Source organism: Leuciscus leuciscus (genome assembly GCF_965113295.1).
Source record: "Leuciscus leuciscus genome assembly, chromosome: 16".
Classification (NCBI taxonomy): domain Eukaryota; kingdom Metazoa; phylum Chordata; class Actinopteri; order Cypriniformes; family Leuciscidae; genus Leuciscus; species Leuciscus leuciscus.
The window spans coordinates 20,349,418-20,370,372 of NC_138740.1; the positions used below are offsets into that span (position 1 = coordinate 20,349,418).

At 37.2% G+C, this 20,955-nt stretch overlaps 1 protein-coding gene across 7 annotated transcripts; it reads right to left on the reverse strand.

The window, feature by feature from the left end:
• Positions 1-1,276: 1,276 nt before the first annotated feature.
• pacs1a (phosphofurin acidic cluster sorting protein 1a) lies at positions 1,277-20,615 on the reverse strand. Of its 7 annotated transcripts, none has more exons than XM_082141015.1 (24): positions 19,912-20,615; positions 15,274-15,361; positions 15,102-15,191; positions 14,784-14,909; positions 14,097-14,241; positions 13,839-13,930; positions 12,325-12,417; positions 11,795-11,854; positions 11,165-11,325; positions 10,759-10,852; positions 9,707-9,790; positions 9,465-9,577; positions 8,637-8,787; positions 6,512-6,616; positions 6,213-6,319; positions 5,855-6,009; positions 5,631-5,741; positions 5,376-5,493; positions 5,250-5,292; positions 4,938-4,983; positions 4,374-4,515; positions 4,022-4,254; positions 3,675-3,794; positions 1,277-2,416 (listed from the first exon to the last, which is right to left on the reverse strand). In XM_082141015.1, the coding sequence occupies exons 1-24, from the start codon at positions 20,088-20,090 to the stop codon at positions 2,298-2,300; spliced, it is 2,775 nt and encodes a 924-aa protein (XP_081997141.1). In that variant the 5' UTR covers positions 20,091-20,615; the 3' UTR covers positions 1,277-2,297. The 7 variants fall into 7 exon arrangements, with proteins under 7 accessions (XP_081997141.1, XP_081997142.1, XP_081997143.1 ...); XM_082141016.1 differs by having other exon boundaries at positions 12,334-12,417; positions 19,912-20,614; XM_082141017.1 differs by having other exon boundaries at positions 8,637-8,769; positions 19,912-20,612.
• Between the last annotated feature and the right edge of the window lie 340 nt (positions 20,616-20,955).

Genomic DNA, 20,955 nt, shown 5'->3' on the forward strand with positions numbered 1-20,955 from the left:
GATCATTTCAGACCCCTCCATGATTTCTAAGTGGGAGAACTTGCAAAATAGCAGGGTGTTCAAATACTTATTTTCCTCACTGTATTTGGTAAAGAAAATACAGTAATATTCTGAAATATGAATAGAATTTAAACAAAAAATATATATATACAGTATAGTCCTGTGTTGTCAATGCTAAACTTTCAGCATCATTACTCCAGTTTTCAGTGTCACATAATCCTTCAGATATCATTCAAATATGCTGATTTAATGTTGAAAATAGTTGTGCTGTTTATTATTTGTGTGAGTTTTTCAGAATGTTATTTAAAATATATAATTTTTTCTAACACTATAAATCTCTATATAGCGTATCAGTTACTACCCAGCACTATACTATATACATTAGTGAGTGTAGTAACTGATTACACGTAAGATTACGTAATCAGAATATAAAAATTAATTACTTGTAATAAGATTATATTATATTTGAAAATACTTATCAAACTATAGTTATTTTCTATTTATTGCATGTTATTCTCACAATGGCAGTAAATTATTCATAATTCATTGATACTACTTAAATTTAAAATGTTCCTTTCAAGTCTTCCAGGTTTGTGGAATTGCACACACAGACCAGCCACTATTAGTCATGTGACTATCAGTGAGCATTTGACCACTGGATTTAAATCATCTCAGAATTAACCTTGTATTTCTGTCTTTGGACTGTTTTTGTCTTTCAGACACATCCAAATTTACAAATTCATGTAATTTCATATTTACATGCAATGCAGATGTCAGCTGAATCTCTTTGCCCTAATACATTTAATTAAAGTAAGCCCTTATATTTCAAGTTAATAAGTTAGGTCAGTAATCAAATTAAATCAATAATAATAACAATAAAAGTTCACGGTTCTCACAAACTCCCTGCCGTTTATCATAAACTCCAGTCTGGGAAACCCTGTCGTAATGTACTTCATGTTGTTGATACCAAAGAACAGAATATATCTTGTTTCTCTTTGTGTTTTTAATTTTCACTGTGCTACAAGATTATCCTATAAAAATCAATGTGAAAAAAAGGTCAAAAGTAATCTTAAAAGTAATCAGAATACATAACCTAAAATGACAATTTTATGAACTACAATTTTTGTCATGTAATTTGGAATCAGTAACTGACTACAATTTGTAATTAATCTATATTACACTTTTTTAAATGATGAACTTTATGAGCCCCCTTCTTACAAACACAACATTTTCAGCATTCAAACATTCTAACTGAAAGTAAACTGAAACAGAGAGATTGCAGTTACAATAGATTTATTACTTCTGCAGTTAATTGCAAATGTCAAAATACCAAGCTTTATAGACCAAAATATACAATACTGACTTTTCACATGTAGAGTGTGTTATCAAAATAACCACGTGTACAGCAATCATACTGATCAATATACTGCATCATGCAAACTAACAACTGTAGGTTGTGAACGACAGATTTAGAAAGGCAATAATGGTTCACAATTTTCAAACGTGGTCTCAGGTCACTTAGAATGTACAAAATAGACCATATTATGTTTACCCTTATCACAAATAATCGTATTTGTTGTGGATGGCATAACAAATGCCAGTGATTACCTTTAGTAATGTTAGCAGATTAATAAATTAATAGCAACAAAGAGATTAAACTCAGAAACCACAGTGGAATGGATTAGGTGACAATAGCAGCTTAGACAAAACCTGATGTAAGCACATATACATACATGCTTTGATTACTACATACATATAGATAAAATTACATAAGCAGCAAATATATATTTTATACAGTAGAATATTTCATACATAGACAAAAATAAAGTATCTTAAAGGTTGAGAAGCTTTGGATGTCAGATTCAGTCAGGTGAATTAGCACTAATCACATTAAAGTTGTACAATAAAAGGTACAAATAATAAATCTGAGGACTTTAAATCACTAACATCAAGTACCATTTAAATATAAACTCAATACAATATTGGGATATTATTGCGTCATGAATCGCACAGCAGACAAAACACTGATAGAAAAGGTTCATAAATAATATCTCAACCCACTGATGATCCATCCTCAAGTCTTTTTCTGTCTGCTCTGGCCCTCTATAGGTCAAAACAAGATCAAATCAACCCACTGATCAACGATGAGAATTTCAAGAGCTCCCACTATGGCTCAAGTATCTCTCGTGTACAGGAAAGCATGACCACTCGTGAACAATTAGCCCTCTATTCCATCTGAAGGCTAAAACAAGCAGGGTCAGCAAACTTTACCATGTTATTTCCCAAGCCAGAGGTCACTAGGAAGATGGTTTGTTGTACCCAAACAGCCCCACAGGAATGTACTTCACATGAGTGGGCCACTGAGACGCCAGCTGGAAGAACTTCACATCATTCCACTCCATCCCATCTACAGACACTGAAACACGTCCATCTCGTGAGTAAAGTGCATTAACATACAGAGGGTCCAAATGTCTGAGACATTTAAAAGCGAATTTAAACCTGAATTTTGTCATTTAAAACAAAATGAATATGAAATATTTAAGATTCTGCATTATTATAGGTCACTGTTAAAATAAGCAAATGTGTGACATTGATCGCGTAGACAAAACAAATACGAAGACATTCTAAAATTCATGAAGGTACATTTTTTTATTGAACTTCTCAATCAATAGACATTAATGTTCAGATTAGTGGTCATATAACAATGGGTTTTTCCAATGACAGCTTCTTAAACTTACCACTGACCCCATAAATTTGGAATATTTGGTTAAATCCTTAGATACTAGTAATCTTTTATTCACGTAATTGGTATCTAACGTATCTAAATCTTTAAGGCTGCATTTACACTGCAGGTTTTTAGCCCAATTCTGATTTCTTTGACAACCAGCTAAAATTGAAAAAAGGTAGATGTACTGACCCGGAAAAGCTTAGGCCGAGAAGGAAGTAAAAATGGTGCGATTTGCAATAGACGCAGACAAAATGATACTACGAGCTTTTGCATTCTGACCATCTTTAAAGGTCAGCAAAACATTGGTCTCATACGGCAGAGAAAAAAAAGGGGAGCCCTTGTTGCAGCCTGGGCACTGAAAAGAGTCATGTGATCGCAGTTGGTGTCCACCTGAGTTGATGTCATCACCACTCTTTCAATGACGTACAACTCGCATTTACAAGGGAATATATGATCTGTCCAGTTACATGGCAGATTCATCGACATGTATCCGATTCATATCAGATTTATGTCCACATATGAATGAGGCCTGAAACCGATCTGAGAATATCGGAATCCATGTGCTTTTTTTCTTGCTTACACGTTCATGTTTCATATCTAATCTGTGCCACATGGGAGGAAAAAAAATTGGTGACTTGAACCATATAAAGTAAATGCGGTCTTAGACACATTCCCCGCAAACATTTGGACGTTTTATGACCGTTGAAAAGACGTCCCACTGACACGTCCCTTCATGGTTGAAAAATAGTTCCAAAATAGAAGTTAAATGGACATCTTTGACATTATCTGTTCTGTGTTACATATTTTTACCGATTTATGCCGTCCTACAGCGACTATTTTTGGCCAGGGCCATGACATTGCCATCGGACCAATGTTTGCTGGGTTATTACAAAAGTAAACAGGCGATAAAAACTGCTCAATTAATTTGCGTTCTGTTGGCAAGTACCTCTTAGACTGGTTTGTTGATTCTTGGCAGAGCAGATGAGTCTGGTGATGCCTTCAATGATCTGACTCTTTGACTCTGTGTCTCTCTCTTTTGGCTTCTTCCCTAGGAAGATGGTTGGGACTGAAGACAGACAAAATTAGTAAATATGTGTGGATATGGATACATACGGAGACTATCAACAATAGTAGCACTGCAAAAAAAAGAAAGAAAGAGAGCCGAGGGCGAGAGAGAGCAGAAATGTCAAATGAATTTGCAGGGATGAAAAACACTGTAGAGTCATGAAAACAAAGGGATCTTTAGCAAAAGGACAAATGTGCATTTTCTGTAAATTCAGTGAACAATCTCACCTTTCTTGTTCTTCTCCTTGGTCACCACAGTCATGGACATGGTGTTAGAGCCAGGCTGGAGCTCTATGTTGCCGAAACCGGGCAGTCGGCTAACCTGCAAGGATCTGAACGCACACCTCAAAGTCTTCTTATTGTCTCTCTGCTCTCCGTCTTTGCGCTTCTCAACCCCGGCAGACACCCAGTAATCCACCTGCAGCCCAATCGCATCCACGCCATGAGACATGTTGGGGCTCCTAGATTACAGAATCAGTTTGACCAGATTTCCCAGGCTAGCATTTTTAACAGATGTAAGCCATAGCGATGTGAGAAACAGCAAAGCGGTGCAGATTTCTGTTCAATAGTGTACACAAACCCTAGAGCAGCCAGTCCGCTTAGTGAGGGTGATGGAGGAGGCGTTGCAGAATCTTTCATCATCCCAGTGGGAGATACATGAGCAGGTGGAGACGTCGAGGGAACTGCCAAGCTCAAAGCCAAACCTTCCTCACAATCTCCACCTACAATGAGTCATAAACATTTGGAGAAAAAACTACAATAATGGGACAAATGCAATTTCTTTGCTAAGTGATATATAAGTGAATATAAATGCTTGCTGCTATTAATAACTGGCTAATCTAATAAAGGTTTAACTATACATTAAACAGCAAAAATGTGATTAAATTCATTTGTTCTATCAATACTATTGCTAAAACTAAAAAATGTGCACCTTTAACTTTAGTGGTGAGTTGCATGTTTAGTAAAAAGAACCAACTCAGAATCCTTCATTTGGGAGTCAGACCACACTGGTTCCAATGTATGTTTTTAAGTCACTTGTTGAGGAATCAAACTACACTGGTTGCACTGTCTGGTTCTTTGTTCCCAACCCTAATGGTAATACAATATTACTGGTGAATTTTTGTGGACAGAAAATTAGACAAACCTGAAGATCCTGGGCTACGCTCTACCAATCGCTCTACCTTAACCAACTGTTGCAAGAAAAAAGGAATCATATCATAGAAATTAAAACACTAGTGTTAAAAAGTATTTTTAAAGAAATTCATACTTTTAATTTGCATTAAATTTATCAAAAGTGACAGTAAATACATTTATAATGTTACAACAGTAAATGTTGTTCTTTTGAACTTTCTATAAATCAAAGAATTCTGAGACCTTGGTGAGACTTCTTTAGAAAAAATTGTACCGACCAAAAACTTTTAAATGGTAGTGTAACATTAACTAAAAATGTACTCACACCCACAAAAGGAACAAAATTTTGGTAGGAATCTTCATCTTGCCTAAAACAGTAAAAAAAAAACAAAAAAACATCAAATAAAATATAATACAAAATATCTGAAATGATAGAAATCATCTCACTCACATCTTTTGTTTGCAGGTCAGCATGGCCTCAGCAATGGGGAGCTGATGAGTAACTGCAGATCCGTTAATGTATTGTAGAATGCGTCCAGTCACATCCACGAAGTCAGCAGAGGAAGAAGCTGAAGAGATACAAGAACAAATCCTATGAACAATCGTCAATATAATACATCTCAATGTGCACAGAAAAGAGAAATGGGGCATTGCACTCCGAGATTAAACATGAACCGTACTGGGGTTAAACAAATGCATTACTTACCATTCTGGGGAGGCTCTGGGCGGCTGAAAAACTCTCTCCATGAGCTGTCCAGGAAGGAAGAACTGTAGCGATTGTCCAGAGAACCCAGGTGTTTGGCCACGGGGTGAGAGCCTGTGGAGACACATGATACAGCCTGAACTTTTTTTAACTCCCATGTTTTTTTTGGAAAGCTTTTGCAGTTTTTATGTGAAATATCATTGTGTTTAGAGGTTATCTATATGCACCTAAAGGCACCACAAGGAACTTCATGTGGCTGAGCCAGTCAGACATCTTGTTGGCGAGCTGAGAGACAAAGAATCTCAAGACGGCTCCTAAATAGCTCTGACCTCCAACCGCCACAACCTTCACCGGTTTGGGCATGATGGAGTTACAGTTGCAGCTGTGAAATTAAAGAAGGAACAATATGCACCACACAGCAGAAACAGGAACTGGTAGAAGCACATGCTGTTTGTATGCTAAAATCTTTGATCAACTATGTGATTCACATTGACAACCATGAATATTAACATCATGAGATCCAACATATCACCATGTCGTTTCACATTTGTGTTTATTCTCGCTGACTCCACCATTTACACTCACAATTTCTGAATGCGTGTGAGCAGGGCGGAAAGGACGGCCTGGATTTCTGATCCTGAGCAGGTGCAGACCACCGGCAGCTTCTGGCCCTGCAGCAGCTCAGCCACATACTGCAGACACACACAGTCATATTTCTCTACTTCAAAATGGATAAAAACATCAATATGCACTGATACACTGATGAAACATATTCACAGAGGTTCAGATTAAAGCAGTTATCAACTGAACACAAGAGAATGGCTAAGTTGTGTGCAGGGAGGTCAGACACAGGCACACAGGAAGTGAAGTGGAATGGTATTTACGTGTCCTTGCCAATCGCTACCGTTCACCAAGATAAGGCTGTCAGGAAGGGTGCTGTCAGACAGCAGAATCTGGTTGAGCTGGTCATATACTATCTTCCTCGGCATCTGCAAAGAGAAGTGTGACTGAAAACATTTTCTCAGACTAGCATTTTAAGGTGCAGTGTTTCATTTCTGGTGTTAGAGAGTATTTAACATCATAGTGACGCTACTAACTTAACTACCTTCACAGAAGAGTGACAGCAGATAAGCTGCTTTGTTAATTTAATTTTATTGAATTTGTTCTTTTGAACAGTTTATGAACGCAAATAAACGATTCGTTGACTCATTTGGTTCATTATTGCAAGGCATATTTTACTGCTAATTATCATAGTTTTTGCCTCAGTTATTTAATGTTTTACTTATTTTATTAGTTTTATTCAATGTAAATGCACCACTGTTCAAAAGTTTGGGGTCACTTTTAAAAATAAAAATAAATACTTTAATTCAGCAAGGACGCATTCAACTGATCAAATGACAGTAAATACTTTCACATCGTTACAAAAGATTCCTATTTCAGACAAATTGTGTTCTTTTTAACATTCGATTCATCAAAGAATCGAATGGAATTGTGGATTCCACAAAAATATTATACAGCACAACTGTTTTTAACATTGCCAATAATAATAATAAGAAATGTTTCTTGAGCAGCAAATCATCATATTAGAATTATTTCTGAAGGATCATGTGACACTGAAGACTGGAGTAATGATGCTGACAATTCAGCTTTGCATCACAGGAATAAATTACATTTTACAATAGATTAAAATAGAAAACAGTATTTCACAATATTGCTGTTTTTACGGTTACATTTTAATCAAATAAATGCTGAACGTTTGAAACTACTGTTCAGAAGAAATGTTTTTGAAATGAATGTATCTGTTCAAGTTTAAATGTTATTCTAATTGAGATCCTGAGATTGTTTTTGTATCAGATAAATACTACCGTTACTGTAGAAATAACATTCATAGGGCCAGATATACTAACATCTTGTGCCAGCGCTAAAACACACCCAACAGCTTGTGTCTTCCACTGTTTATCAAACAGACAGTCCAGGTCCGGAGCCAAACTAGTTACTGTAACACCCCCCTCCCCTCCCCTCCCCTCCCCTCCCCTCCCCTCCCCTCCCCTCCCCTACCGTACCGTACCGCTGAATGCGAGCAAAATCGCAAAAGTGAAAAGTGAGCACGCATTCAAAAGCAATCACAAATGCGTGAAATGAATGTACCCAATCCATAAAGCCCCCCCACCTCCCCCTTCCCCCCTTCCCCAACCTCCCCCTCAGTTGACATGTTGAACCTACACATTGCAGGAAATCAATTTAGGAATAGCATGCTTACAATCATCTCTGGACATTAAACTGGGATAAGAGAAAGTACTTTGAAAAATTACATAGAAAAAAATAAACACTTCACCTTTAAGAGCTCTCGTATTGTGGGTGACTCAGAAACAGCTATTTTGGTCTCACGAACCGCATGTTTTCTCACAAACATTAGATAAAAAGCAGCAGAGATGGTCAGCAGCAAAAATACATGATTAAGTGGAATGTATGGTGTAGGCAGAATTAAAAATGGCACTTCATCACAATGGCCTTTGAGTATGTTTTGACACCTCTGCACAAAAGTGAACCGCCATATGAACTAGGTGTTGAATCATGTGTACAGAGTTACATAAGGAGAATTATCGCCCACTCTCTCTCTCTCTTTCTCTCTCCTCTAGCAACACACCCACTTCCCCCTCTCACTAATCCTCATGAACGGCCCAAATGCATCACCATATTCTCTGCTTTGCCCTCTCACATCCACACAAACACACAATTTCCTGAGCAAATAGCCCTTGGGGGTTTATTGATTCCACTGAACTTCAGTCAGAGCAACTTAAGAAAAGTGAGGCAGCTGTTCTTGGCTAAGTGCTGTAAGTGCTAGCTGTGTGTGTGTGTGTGTGTGTGTGTGTGTGTGTGTGTGTGTGTGTGTGTGTGTGTGTGTGTGTGTGTGTGTGTGTGTGTGTGTGTGTGTGTGTGTGTGTGTGTGTGTGTGTGTGTGTGTGTGTGTGTGTGTGTGTGTGTGTGTGTGTGTGTGTGTGTTGTTACCTGAGGGGTGAGGCTGAGCTCGGGTGATCTCTCACTGTCTGAGCTGTTGGTGCGTTCACTGAGCGGTTTGGACAGCTGTCTCTCTTTCATAGGGGTCCCTCGCCGCTGTTTAGGTGTATGATTGCCATCCAGCCTGGAGATAATGTCACAGCTGCTTTTATTTATTTACTATCCACTCCATTTTTTTCTCAATATGTGCACAAAAGTCTAAATGAACAAGGAACTATGTACATAGTCTGTGCATAGAATACATTAGGAGTGGGCAGTATTACACACAATTTCATGGTATGAGTCATTTTATATCATGCCGTAACAGTACATTTAACAATGCAGTTAATTTAGCAAGAAAGGCAAGTACTTGTTTATATATTAAGGGCAATCATTATTTTAGTTTATATAAGCTACTCCATCTCAAATGATTATTTTCTTTCTTTTTTTTGGTTGGTACATGATGGAATAAAACCAAAAGATTACATAACTTATCACAAATTAGCATGGAAAAATCTCTATCGGCTGACACATTTCTATCATTTGATGCTTCATAGCGAACAGCCCTTAAAGGGATAGTCCACACAAAAATAAAAATTGTTTTCATTTACATACCTTTGTCTTGTTCCAAACCTGTTTGAATTTCTTTCTTCTGTGAAACACAAAATAAGCTATTTTGAAGAATGTTGGTAACTGAACAGTTTTGGTTCCTTTTCCATTGTATAGACAAAAAAAAAATACAAATGGAAAGTCAATGGGAACCGATTCGTTTTGGGTATCAACTTTTTCATTTTTGGGTGGACCATCACTTTAAATACAGGTTTTATGTGAAATACCAACCTAGGAGATGGCATGTTAGTGCTATTGCTCCTCTGTGGGGTCCGGGGCCTCTCCGCCACTGATAAAGTGATGCTAGGGGTCCCGTCCGCTATAACCTCCACTTCATTGAGTTCCTATAGCATAAGCTTCTCAATAAATACTAGTTCACAGGCTCACAGAGGACAAAAGTGGATTCACTACAAACTGAATGCGAGGAGTAGAAAGTGAGAAGGGGGCATATAAAGAGGTGCAACCAGGCTCACCAGCGTGTCCATTTCTGAGAAAGCCTCATCCAGCTGCGCACTGGGGGAACGCTGGATTTTACCACATATAGTCTGCTCGCTCCTCTTCAGGAGAAAGAATGGGCGAGGGAAAGAGAGAGAATTGAAAAGAAATGAGACGTACAGTGGCACCAAAATGTATACAGACAGTTAAAACTGTATGAATGTCATTACACTAGACAACAAATTTGAGCGAGTGACATGTATATTGAAAAAAGAACAGCTAAATATTTCACAAAAGGAAAACATGTTTAAAAAAAATTAAGATAAAAGGTATTCAGACACTTTCATATAGTTAATGTGACCATAGTCAGTTGATTAAAAGTAATTGCCAAAATAGCAGTAAAAAGCAGTAATGGTGCGTGCCCACTGTTTAGGAGTGAGCGGAGCAGAGTGTTTTCAATTCATTCCTATGGAAGTTGAGCTTCACGCTCACGCGGTGCATTGTGGGATTGAAAGCGGACCGGAGAAAGCGTTGAGAGTGGGCGTGACTGTCAAAAGGTTAGGCAGTTCTCCACTTTATGCAAATATCAAGGGAAAAATGCAGGCAGCAGCCAATCGCTGTGTGGTTCAGGTTGTAACGGTTGTCTTGAGCGTTTAAAAATATGCAGTTTGTGCCTGAGTTTATGGTGGATTTAGTGCATACATTTAAAAAAAAAAAATTACATTGTACACTTTGCAATTGTTACATGTATGTTAAATATTGCAGTTTGAAAGCTTTCATTGCAATTTTACTGGCTGGGTTTTCAAACGTTTACAAAATTGACAGGATATCTTTACTTGGGGCATTTGGAATCAAAGCTAGCCAATTTCCAAATGTAATCGTGTGAATCTCTGATGATTATATTGCCCTGTTGAAAAAAAACCCCCAGATTAAACACACTCGCTACAGACATCCCCTAGAGCAGAGGCATTATAAGCGACACTAAGCAGAGTTTTACCGCTGTAGTGGGCAAGCACCATAATAAGGCAAATCATAGTAAAGTTCAATCGCAGTGCTAAAATAAGGTCCTCTCTCTCTGAAGGTCACTCACAGGACTCAGCTTGTCTTTGCTGCGGCTGCACCTACTATTCAAGCTGCCAAACTCCGTCTGAGAGCTGGACTGTGACATGCCTTCAAAAAATGGCCTAAAATACACACACACACACACAAAAACCCAGGGTCAGAATAAGAAAGCTGAGATGTAGGCAGTTTGCCCACTCAGTATGTGGCTGAAAAAGCTCCTTTTTTTTGTCAGTTTATTTCTACATTTGAGTGGAATATGCTGCGTGTACATGCTTCTTCTCATATACAATATATACCAGAATCTTTTGCAAAAACAACACTATATTTATTGGCTATCTCTATTGTATAAATCCATTTAATGCAAAGCAAAATTATTAAATCGATATCTGAAAGTGGGTGCCATAATAGTAAATATTAGCCAGTGAATGATGTACCGGAGTTGGGGTTTGGGGGTGCTGATGATACTGTCCGTCTCCTCCATGTCTGGGCCGCTGTCACTGGGGTTGTACATTTCAAGACTGTCATAGAGCTCATCCAGGTCCTCTTCCACATCCCGGATCTGCTCTTGGGACACATGATCCAAACCGAACCCCACCTACATTCATAATATTACCCATCGATTACTGATAGAGATGAACGATAAATAGGTACCATATCGGTTATCGGACGACATTCAATTTTTTTTATCGCCTGATATAGGATATTTATTGGGTCTGCTCAATTACCATATTTAGAATACCTTTATCATCATCTGATAAACTTAAATGGTACTCTTTAAAAACACAAATAACACTTAAAAAAACTTTACTTTTTTTAAATGATTTATTTATTTTTTAGATAAATGTATTATTATTTATTGATTATTAAACATTACATGAAAATAATGACCAGCTTATCTGTATCTGAAAGAATTTTTATATAGATGCACCCCTAACTGCTCATTAATGAAGATTTGTACTGTTCTAAATGACCAAATCAATTTCTAAAGGAAAACCTGGGCGGAAACAGAAGCGAAAAGACCTTCACCAAAAAAGCGTGTGAATTTAGAGACAGGATGCAATTACCTCATCAGACACTTTGAACCATTTCACCAATGCCATAAGCTTCTGTTTGATGTTGGGTTGCTGGATTTAAAACACAAACACCTTGTTAGACAGAAAGCGGGGGAGTCATAAGCAACAATAGCAAACAGACACAAATTAAACACGAATCTGGTTGAGCAACAGCAGGGAACAAAAATAGCAGCAAGTAGAGAAGGGAAAAAAAGCTGTCACAACAAGCACAGAGCACTGGCGAAGGCTTGTCAGCTAGAAGACGAAGCACGCAGGAACACAAAACAGACTTCTGAAAGCATCTGAGAGGAGGAAGCAGATATCACGTTAATGTGCTCAGAAGCCCCATCCCAAGAGTTTCCATGTGATTGCAAGAATTGCAGCAGCTCCTATTGCAATCACTGCTACATCTAAAGAACATCAGTTGCCCCAGGGAGAAATGAGCAGTTGTTCAGCCTGACAAAGCCTGAGTCAACATGGAAACAGAGAAAGCTGGTCTGGTTCTCTGAGGTTTGTTTTATAATTCTGGACAGATCACTTACGTCACTTACGTTAGCTCTGGTGATGGAGGCTGTGGAGGGGAGTTTACGACGAGGTTTCTTTTTCCTCAGTTCATCCTCGTCGTCGTAGAGGTACTGCCCAAAAGGGACAAATCAAGCTTTAAAACCACCTCAAAAACCTTATTTGAATACAATAACAGTTCATAGAAACTTTTTTTTTTTTGGACTGTCAAGTGATAAAAAAAATTTAAGAAATAATTTCCTTAATTACATTATGTGGCAATTAATACATCTAAATAAAAATACTTTAAAGTCATTATTGTGTTAAATGAGAAAAGCATCAAATAGACATTACTAAAAGTAGCTTTAGAAAGAAATATTTTATTTGATTCAATATAGAATTAATTACACAAACTTTTAGGCTACAAACTATTGCCAAAATATTTTTTTTAAAAATTGAATGAAATGATACTCTAAATAAGAAACTTAAACTGCCAGTAGGTGGCAGTAAAAGTCTAAATGAATAAGTCATTGAATCATTCATTCATTCAATTAGCTCAAAAAGCAGATTCATTCAGAAACGCTGTGTTGTTCAGAGATGAACAACAGTTCTGTGCTGGCTTTATAGGTAATATATTAGTTGGCAAATCTTATCAAAAACAGACAATATTGTCAAAAATATAACACAATAATTAATTTCTTATTTATTGAACTGTTGTATGAAATCAATATCACATTTACACTCGTGCTATTCGGGACAAAAGCATCACTCGCGTGATACTGCTTAGCGATATCATATGATTTAATTTAAATATGAGACAAACTCATACAGGGGCATTTTTGCCCTAATATCTTGAATTTTAGGGGCATTCTAACTGCATTCTATGGGTTACATCATGCAGCAAGTTGTTGCCCTGCATGTTCGTCATCAATCAACTCTGTGAAATGTAAGATGACCTTCATGTTATTTTCCATAACTAATAATTAAATGAATAGCCCATATATATATATAAATATATACAGTATATAAACACACACACTTTAAAAAAAATTTTCTTAAAGGATAAGCGGTTTGGAGAATGAATGGATTTTCTTGGTAATCAACAACTGGTATGGGTTATATGGAAAAGAGCTGCATGAACATTTTTCAAAACTTCTTTTTTCAGTTTCATAGTCATACAGGTTTGAGACAACATAAGGATGAGTAAATGATGACAGAATTTTTGTATATATCTATTATACTATATTATACTAATCTTCCATTTTGCTTCCATTTAATATATGTCACTCTCACTCTCAGTCACAATTACAAATCGAAATGTGCCTCCTCATATAATATTTCCTCTCTTTTGCTAGAGGGTCTTCACACCAATTAATAAGCTCTTACACTTCTTATCTGATAATATTTTTTTCGACACAAAGACCATGCAGTGCGTTTCTTAAGTGATCTGACTTCAGATTCACTTCAGTCTCTGAGCACAGCGTAATTCACTAAACCGGAAATAGGCAAGATGGCTGGACATCAAAATCAATCTCACAAGCCTCACAAGCCTCACCTGCCCCTGTAGAGGATCATCACTGCCGTCCTGCTCTGACGAATAGCTTTCCTCCTCCTCCTCAGAGTAATTATCAATGTCTGGTGAACGATCTGAAAGGCAGAAAACGGGAAGCATGCGAGTGATTAAACCAGAGCAGGCCTCGCTAAAGAACTTACAGAAAGTGTTCTCAAAAGTAAAAGAGCAGGCTTGACCTCTTTTTGTAATTTCTCATTAGCTTGTTCAATTTGAAATACATGACCAACATGTGCAACTCACCGGATAGCTTGGACTTTGGTCCCTCTGGGTCGATGGGCTGACTGGACAGAGAATAGACCCTGATCTCAGCAACGGGCACCGGTGTGTCCTTCACCGTCGTGTGCAAGCACAACACTTGAGCACCTTCTGTAGGGTGCTGCATCACCTACAGAGGGGGAACAAAAGCCATGAAGTAGCTTTAAAGACAAGCGAACAAACTACAAAACAAATCTGCTAAATGATTACACTGTTCAAATGTAGATATGTTTGCAGCAAAATATATTCAACATATTGTTTGACTTGCTTTCGTGCTGAAAACAGATATGCGTTTTAACATTTTATTCTGGTTTAATTTCGAGATTTTTTTGAATATTTTCTTCTTCTTGGTATGAAATGAATAATAATAATGTGAGATGACGTGGATGTGCTTTCAACAGTCAGTTATGTACTGAATCATAGTACAAATGCAAATGTCTTGGCATTTATTTGGGCATTAAATTACAGATACAAAATGACCTGTGGATTTCTGATGCATTTGTAAGAAATTTCTCTCCGCCCTCCTACAGCAGCTTCCATGTCTTATATGGCATTTTTTTGAGAAGCATTTTTCAAACCTGTGCTTAAATATGAGACTTCTTTCAAACAAGCAGTCTAGAATCACACAAAAATGTGGCCAAACTGGATGTGTAGGGTTTTGCGGTTCCTCACCTCAGCCATATTTATCAGACCTAGTGCGAGGGTCTTATAGCCCAGTATGGTGCGATTCTTGTACCTCTTGCGTCTCTGGAGCATAATCTGAAGCTTGTTGGCATCTCTCTTCAAAAAGTGTGGGTACTGAAGCCAATATGGAAGGGAAAAAGCACTGAAGAATGAACATTAATCTAATTGAATCCAATTCATTTAAACAGAAGGGAAGAGTCACTAAAGGACTTCCAATACGTTTAATCAAAACAAACCCATAATATTAAATTTGCAAATGTCAATGTAGTACTAATCTCATCCAAAATGCACTCAAACAAAGCTAACCTGAAGAGAGAAGGTCAGCTGAAGATCAGTCTCTGTAAGGCCAGCAGAGGATAGCATGATTTCATTTGACCGCAGAATGCGTTTTGAGCCCTAAAGAGATATTTATAATCATTAGTTACCTAAACATAGATTAAGCAGTTTCTTTGCCAACCAGAAAAAAACACTTTTTTACCTGAAGTTTAACTGCAATGACCACCGATGTGAGATCCCTGTCCAGCTCCTTCAAAATCACTAATTTTTTAAGAGTTAGACTGAGAAGTCTACAAGAGAAAACAAGAGAGATGCACACGTTGTTGCGAGGACAAGTTGCTATGGCAGCTGAATGAGTAATCTGTCCCCAAGCTGGTTTATCAAGTTTACCATACAGAGATGACATTTTGGCCTCAAACCCCAGATGCAATTTTGGCTGGCATTTCACCTAAAATTCTACACAGCAATTGTGACCTTTTGTGCAGTGAGTGAGAAGTGCCATGATGGTTTTTAATATATGTCACTCTCAGTCACAATTACAAATTGAAATGTGCCTCCTCATATAATTAAAGGGAATGATATTTACTCGCCCTCATGGAGTTCCACACACGTGTGCTGTTTTGTGGACAACTTACTAATGTTTTACTTTTTTTTTTCTCTGTGGAACACAAAAGGAGAATTTATTTGTTTACACACAGATCTTTTGCCATAGTGCCTTTGTTTGTCTTACTCAAAAATATACCCTTTTGAGCCTTTTTTGTCCCTTTTTGAGCTTGATGTAATTATGAACGGTCAATTAAGATGTGATTCCTTAACATTCTACTTTAGTTCTTCACAGAAAACGAACAATATACACATTTGGATTAATATGAGGGCAAGTAAATGATGGCAAATAGTTTCATGCCAAAAAAATGAACAATCAATCTATAAAATACATGTACAGAAAACAAACATGACTGGAGATTCAATATCCTGCTAGTGATCTAAGGACAGCTAATAATGGATGCTGGAATGAAAATCATTTCCAAGTTAATTTCTCCACTCCTCCTGACACAGGACATCTGAAGTTAACTCTATTTTGTAACAGACAAGGAATGCAATGTCCCAAAAACTGGGTTGTCCTCTGATACATCTCCACAAGGTGTGCTGAGATGTTTTTGGCCTGAAGTCAAAAACACTGCATTGGTGATATTAAACTCAGGTAATAAATCTTAGAGTGACACAGCACTCAGGCTCTTGGCTCATTCAGTTTCTTCGACAGGTTGTATTTTTACAGAATGACAGGAGAAGAACATTGTCATAACATTGTAAGGAATTACATAGATGTGTATCTAAACCAATATGAAGACTAAGATAAAAGTAACATTAAAAATACTGCAATACAATAATGTCAATTTATAGTTATAATTATCTTTATAGTATATATTTTTATTCATTCATATTCATATTCATATATATATATATATATATATACACACACACACACACACACACACACACACACACACACACACATACATACAGTACAGGCCAAAAATTTGGAAACATTACTATTTTTTATGTTTTTGAAAGAAGTTTCTTCTGCTCATCAAGCCTGCATTTATTTGATCAAAAATACAGAAAGAAACTGTAATATTGTGAAATATTATTACAACTTAAAATAATAGTTTTCTATTTGAATATACTTTGAAAAAGAATTTATTCCTGTGATGCAAAGCTGAATTTTCAGCATCATTACTCCAGTCTTCAGTGTCACATGTGACATCCAGTCTATCACATGATCCTTTAGAAATCATTCTAATATTCTGATTTATTATGAGTGTTGGAAACAGTTCTGCTGCCTAATATATTTGATGAATAAAAGATTCAAAAGAACTGGATTTATTCAACAAAAAAAAAAAATCTTAATAATATAAATCTTCTTTACTATCACTTTTTATCAATTAACACATCCTTGCTGAATAAAAGTATTGATTTATTTCAAAAAAAGAAAGAAAAAAAATGACTGACCCCAAATTACTGACCAGTAGTGTATTTTTTTTTTTTTTTTTGCTTCTTTTTTTCTTTTTTCTTCATCAAAGTATCCTAAAAAAAGTATCACAGGTTATGAAAAAATATTAAGCAGCAGAACTGTTTCCAACTTTGATAATGAATCATCATATTAGAATGATTTCTAAAGGATCATGTGATAGACTGGAGTAATGATCCTGAAAATTCAGCTTTGCATCACAGAAATAAATGATTATTTAAAGTATAATAAATTGAAAACCAATTATTTTAAATTGTAATAATATATCACAATATTACAGTTTTTTTCTGTATTTTTTATCAAATAAATGCAGGCTTGATGAGCAGAAGAAACTTCTTTCAAAAACATTAAAAATAGTAATGTTTCCAAACTTTTGGCCTGTACTGTATATATATTGTATACACACACACCTTTATTTGCCTAGCAGTGTGGCATGGAGCATTGTCCTGGCTGTGGGGAAACCCACTCTTTGAGTTGGGGAACATCATCAGAGCCAAAGGAAGCAAGTTTTTCTTCCAGGATAACCTTCCTCTTCTGGTCCTCTAATGGTTAGAGAGAGACCTAGAGAGGCCTACAACCTATCGTGTCTGGCACCCACTGTGAAATTTGTCTGGAACCGGGCAGATCCGTCTTTGTGAAGGACGCGTGACTCAAGCCACGTACAAGGTTATCCTGGAAGAAAACTTTCTTCCTTCTGCTCTGACAATGTTCCCCAACTCAAAAGATTGGTTTTCCCGCAGGACAATGCTCCATGCCACACAGCTAGGCCAATAAAGCTATGGATGGAGGACCACTAGATCAAGAACCTGTCAAGGCCAACCCAAACTCTAGACCTGAACCCCAGTGAAAACCTCTGGAATGTGATCAAGAGGTAGGACACAATGTCACAAGCCATCAAACAAAGCCAAGCTGCTTGAATTTTTGCACCAGGAGTCACCCAATAACAATATGAAAGACTGGTAGAGAGCATGCCAAGACACATAAAAGCTGTGATTGGAAATCAGGGTTATTCCACTAAATATTGATTTCTGACACTCTTCCTAAGTTAAAACATTTGTACCGTGTGCTTAAAATTGAATATAAACTTGTTTGCATTACTCAAGGTCTGAAAATATAGCATCTTTTTTTTTTTGTTATTTTGACCAGTTGTCATTTTCTGCAAATAAATGCTCTAAATGACAATGGTTTTACTTAAAATTTTGGAAGAAATGTTGACAGTAGTTTATAGAATAAAACTAAAATGTTAACTTTACTCAAACACAAACACATAAATAGTAAGTCCAGAGAAACTGCAAATTTTCCAATGGTCTCTTAATTTTTTTTCCAGAGCTGTGTATATTTGAATCTAGTAACTAAATTTGTGTATAATACAATTATATATCTTCACTTACAATCTGTTTTTATTTCTAAGCTACAGATGGCATCCAATGCCCTTGCATTACCTAAAAGCAACATCAAGAAAAGACATTAATACATAATAGCAGCTTGAGCCCAATCCGCTCTTCAAAGTGAACTATATTGAACGGGTCTAATTCACTTACAAGTCTGTCCCTGTGCATTAGAGTGTAACTCTAGAGCACAGAGGTAATAAAATTGGGAGAGGAGGGGAGAATCGGAAACACATCTCACCTTTCAGTGATCATCTGCAAGATTCTAATGGCACAATATGCTACATCATCCATTTAGAGTTTACATTCAGAAGTACTGACGTATTTGAATGGAAAGTACAAAGTAAGAAACTAAATGCCTAAAGAGTCTCAAAAGCCTTTGAAAGCATTATGGAGGCAGTGTCATAGAAAGAGACTAGTTTAAAAATGTCTTCATATTTGAGTAATACTCTTTATTCTATGTCTGTCACTCCAATTCTGCTTTTCTTCTCTGCTGGCCACTTTTACAGTCTGCCTTTTTGCATCTTCATGGACAATTTTCAAGACTCCCTGCATAAATAATCCCAAAGCCCCTCCTCTTTATTTCCATATCACAACCACCTCGAATGACATTTTCACTCTAACGGCTCCAAGGACGTGTTGATTTTAACGGACTGCTTACGTTCAGTACACTTTTTATGTAAAAGGAAAAAAGTAACAGGAAAAAGTAACAGGAAGTAAGTAACAGGAAAAAGTTAGAACATAATGCAAAAAGATCAGCAATCAGTATCAGCTACAGTAACTGTCAAAAGCCAGGGGTTTTTAACCAGGGGCCCTAGGGGTGCATACAGTATATGATATTTCAATCAATTTGAAATGATTTTGCAGCTCCTGTGGCATTCATATTCAACATACATTACATTTTACATTTATTCACTAAGCAGATGCTTATCCAGAGTGACTTACAAATGAGTGTTTAATATAAATAAGTGTTATCTACTAATATATACGTTGAGTAATACAACTTTCTTTCTGGTAAATTATAAAAACAAGGCATTACTGGAATAGTCACTCGGAGAAAAGGCTAGTATCTAATGAATGAGTAGCCTTGACTAAATATAGCCTACAGTGCTATTAAACTAAATACTATTATCTAATGACAGTTACAAGTGAACTTAACGAATTTCTCAACAGTAATTTAAAAATAGGCCAAGTACAAGTAACAAATATAGGCTACATATTGGCTATGTTGAAACGGCTTTGCAGAGTCTCTGGTGTGTGAAGGTTGAAAGCCCCCTTGTCTAAAGTAAGAAACCACTGTTTCATGTGATCTCCAGCAGCGTGATCGGGATTAACCATTTACTCTGATACAAAGTAGCTCTATCGGTTGCTGCTGTACAACAAAAAAGCGCATGTGTCTACTAGTAAGTGAGAAGCGGCATACCTGGGCACACAGCTGGGAGAGGAGCTGTCAATCTCCCATGTCGCGAACAGGTTCATCTGAACCGGGCGACCCGAAGAAATCGTGACCGTCCTGAGATGCTGCAGGTGTGGAGACGGAGCTCCCGCTCGCTGCTGCTGCTGCTGCTGCTGCTGCTGCTGAAGACCTCCGCGCTCCGACATGCTGAAGGAAGTCTCGGGATCTGTGTGTGCTGCCACTGGACTCGCTCAGTTTAGACACTCGCTCGTGCCTGCAATCTTTTTGAATGATGATGATGACACGTTCATGGCACGAGCCTCTTAACGTTCCCGCCTCCGCTTAGCGGTGGATTCATATAGGACACTTCACTCAGTTGCTGCTGCGTTCAGTGCTTCTCCGGCTTGTTGTGATCAATAGAGCGTTTAAAACAGCAGCAGGAAGCGGAAATCTCTTCTTTAAAAACATATAGGCTAGTAAAGCAACGCCTCTCGTTAAAGACGCACGTACTTCAAGCTAGTGACGCGACGGAACAAAACTGAACGGGTCTCTTGTTCTTGTAGTGTAGGCTACTACAGAGCATTAGGTCCACTACTATTAAAGTCAGCTATTCGAAATAAGAAACAAAAACATAAACTTGTTTTCTAACTTTTTTTTAAAGAATTATCACTAGCACCTGCTGTTTGTCATATTTGCACAATATTAGTCAATGTCTACCTTATGCATTAGGCTAGTGTCTGAAAAATGCTTATTTTCAGGTTACCACGAAAACTAGGCTACCCTGTAAACCAGTCTAAGATGGTTTGCTGGTCTTAGATGACCTGGTTAGTCTGTTGACTGATTTTGGCCACTTGCGAAAATCAACTAACCATCTTAAATGTTTAAGAAATGACAGACAATATTAAGTTCCGTGGGCCTATCGATTATTAAGGACCACATCAATTAAAAAGTATTGCTACTGACCTATAAGGCCCTAAATGGTTTAGCTCCTGTCCTGTGTAGCTATTTAACCAATCTTCTATCGCCCTACAATCCATCACGCTCTTTAAGGGTCACAAAACTCTGGACTTC

Excerpts from the sequence above, each read along its gene's own strand:
- pacs1a (XM_082141015.1), bottom strand. The coding sequence starts at position 20,090 with ATGTCGGAGCGCGGAGGTCTTCAGCAGCAGCAGCAGCAGCAGCAGCAG. Across the intron at positions 10,853-11,164 it reads ACCCCCAAACCCCAACTCCG|GCCATTTTTTGAAGGCATGT; the intron begins GTACATCATTCA and ends TGTGTATTTTAG. Across the intron at positions 9,578-9,706 it reads TCTCAGAAATGGACACGCTG|GAACTCAATGAAGTGGAGGT; the intron begins GTGAGCCTGGTT and ends CTTATGCTATAG.